The sequence below is a fragment of the Pterocles gutturalis genome, unplaced genomic scaffold, assembly GCF_000699245.1.
Source record: "Pterocles gutturalis isolate BGI_N339 unplaced genomic scaffold, ASM69924v1 scaffold22484, whole genome shotgun sequence".
In the NCBI taxonomy this organism is placed as follows: Eukaryota; Metazoa; Chordata; class Aves; order Pterocliformes; family Pteroclidae; genus Pterocles; species Pterocles gutturalis.
The window spans coordinates 9,094-11,992 of record NW_010131289.1 but is presented as its reverse complement, the minus strand read 5'-3'; the positions used below and the strand labels follow the sequence as shown (position 1 = coordinate 11,992).

Below are 2,899 nucleotides of genomic sequence, written 5' to 3'. Positions count from 1 at the left end.
AAAGAGTGTATCTGTTTGTGCTCTTTCAAGTCACCACTATGTTTTCTGTGTTAGATCTGGGGAGAGGCACTTGGGAGACAGTCCTCTCCACTCCCTTACCTGGTGGTACCTTGACGTTCTCAGCAAGAAAAAGATGATTCTTCCTTAAAATTCTATACATGTATCCAAAATAGTGCATTCTGAATAATGAAATTACATTGAGTGTGCTATGTCTCATGGTAAATGAGTTTAATAAGCTGTGAGCTGTACTCATTGGATCTAAAAGCAGTGATATACTATCATAAAATTATATATTACATGCTGTGTGGTTGGTTCCTGTGATGTGCAAAGCAATATTAATTTAAGGTGAGCCAACAGACTTTTTACTTGTCACAGTTCAAAGATTAATATTTTTCTGAATCAGCAGAGGATGTCTTAGCATGGCAAGACTTTTCTTTCCTGAAGTTAATAGGAAAAGTCCCATTGATTTTTATATGATAATGAAGGGTTGACTAAGTGGTTTCATTACAGATGTTATCAGCTGATACGGAAGAAATGCAAGCCCTGCTTGGCAGTCTGTAAAAACTACCAGTAATTTATTGCTAGAATGCATTTACTTTGAAGGAAAACCATCACATACAGGGTCACATGCAGTTTCACTGATATTAGCAGAAGGGCATCAAGTGTCTGCTTCACATTTTACATGGAGACACCAGATATATAGGTAGCCTGGGTGCCTAACTGTGATTTGAAGTCAGTGGAATGTGGAAGTGATGAATTGAGACCCTAACTCCTCTTCAACTCTCAGCTGAAATATTTGAATCTCATATACAAATACAATTAGGATAGTTTCCCAGGAGAAAAAAAGGGAGAAGCTTCTCAATTAAGCAGTTAGAGAAATGAAACAAAATAAGCCTATAAACAAAACAAAACAAAAAAAAAAAAGCTGTAAATGGAGCTGATTTGACTCTTATTCAAAACAAATGCTGATTGAGATAGATGTCAGCCTAGAGGGAATTCTGTACCTTACTGACTCCTGTAACAGAAGTTCTTTCTGGGTTATATTGCTGTGTGTTGAAAAAAGGCAGAAGGAATTTGAGTGGGATCTGAGCACAGAGATCTGTTAGCCTGGTGCTGACAGAAGTGAGATTTTAGTAAACATAAAAGAAAAAGACTTTCAGTCATTGTGAAAGTTATGTTTGTCATTCTACCATAAGCACATCGACCCTATTTGGGTAGACAATATGCAGTTAAAATTTAATGGAAGTAACGGCAAGTGCCAGTTTGTTAGAATGGAGTGAAGGCACTGGTGTTTCCATTTGAGATTTGGGATGCTGAGATACAAAACCTCATCTTATTTAAGAACTAAAAAGAAATGCTAAGTACCTGCCCTACCCTCATCAAACAGTGAAAGGATTGATTATTTGTAATGGCTGGTTTATCCAAATGAGAGATGGTTTTAGTTGTAAATATTGTTTAATGAACATATTCGCATGCAAAAAATACAAATGTTTTACCTTTTCCTTGTAATTAGTCTACCAGCACTGAAGTTGCCTCAACTTTTCCTTGCAGCAAAATTACGGTGCAAAATGCATTCCAGTACGAGACCGTGGCTTTCTTGTGCAGGTAGGATGTCGTATCTTACCCATTTATGAAACACTGTGGAACATGAGCTAACTGTTAATTGTTTTTAAGCAGATGTTGTTATTCTTATTTTCATTGTTCTCAGACAATTGAATTTGCTGAGCAGCGAATACCAGTATTGAATGAATACTGTGTAGTTTGTGATGAACCCCATGTGTTCCAGAATGGCCCTATGCTGAGGGTAAGTGGTGTGCTTGCTGTGATAACCAATGCATTTTCTAATGCCTTAAATAGCAGTGGTGGCTATACAAACCTGTTATAAAGCTGTTGAATTATTTCAGATGCATTTCATTCTAATAGCCTTTTAAGGTGCAAAAATGTAATACATATGAACTAGATTTTGCTGTAAATTAAAAAAAAAATAATTGCAAGCAAGAGAGATGAACATCAGGCTTGTATAATGTCATAGAAACATAAAGGAAGGATGTATTTCACTGAACACTATTGTGCTAGAGTAGTCACAACTGGATAAGATAGAGGAATTGCATTAGAGTGCTTTCCTGGTCCTCAGGCACTCTTTTAAAAGCTCAGAGTCACCTCAGTCCCTGAGCTCTTATAAAGCCTTGACTAGGGATTCGGATATACTGCTGTTAATGCCACAAGGCTGTGAAATTCTGACCCTCTTTTTGCTTCTGGGCCATTGGCATGAGCCATTCTCCATAACGTGATAAGAAAGGCAGTAGAAGGAGATGATCTGTGAAGTGTCTGATCTAGTAGTGACCTAGTCCAGAGGCACTCTTGGGGTTCAGCATGCCCAAAGTCTGGCCAGTTAGGCAGCTCTTCCTTCCTTTCATTCCTGAATAACTGTAAACCAGGAGTTCTGCATGCTGAACATTCTACCCTCTCATGCTCTTAGTAGATGTATACAGTGAAAAAGAGTAAAACTGGTCATGAGACATGCTTTGCCTGAATGAGCATGAGACTTGCTCTACTGCATCAGTACAGCCTTATAAAAGAGTATATTAGGAGAATAAAATTCTTACCTTTAGGACTGATCTTGAGGTTTAGAATCGTTCTTGTTTCACCTGTCCTGAAACCTGTGGAAACCTGAGTAACCTTATAATGCTAAAGCCATGGAAAACTGTTTAATATGAGTGTGTGAATTGTCTGACACCTCATCTGCCAATTTCTCCACAATGTGGCGAGCAACTACACATAAGTTGAAGCAGACATAATCTATGATAGTTTCATGGAACTAAATTCAGGAAGGATATTGCTTACACAGTAGCAGAAGTCACCTCAGTGTCATCCCCTGTGACACTCAGTGGCACCACAG

At 38.2% G+C, this 2,899-nt stretch overlaps 1 protein-coding gene across 1 annotated transcript in view; it reads left to right on the top strand.

Annotated features, from left to right (window-relative positions):
- The window catches only part of PARP8 (poly (ADP-ribose) polymerase family, member 8), a gene marked incomplete at both ends in the record, with an annotated part of 31,101 nt that extends 29,297 nt beyond the window's left edge, over positions 1-1,804 (top strand). Inside the window, 2 exons of the mRNA XM_010080575.1 lie at positions 1,552-1,605; positions 1,709-1,804. Of these exons, the coding sequence (XP_010078877.1) occupies positions 1,552-1,605; positions 1,709-1,804 (150 nt within the window). The remainder of the gene's footprint in view (positions 1-1,551; positions 1,606-1,708) is intronic.
- Positions 1,805-2,899: the final 1,095 nt, after the last annotated feature.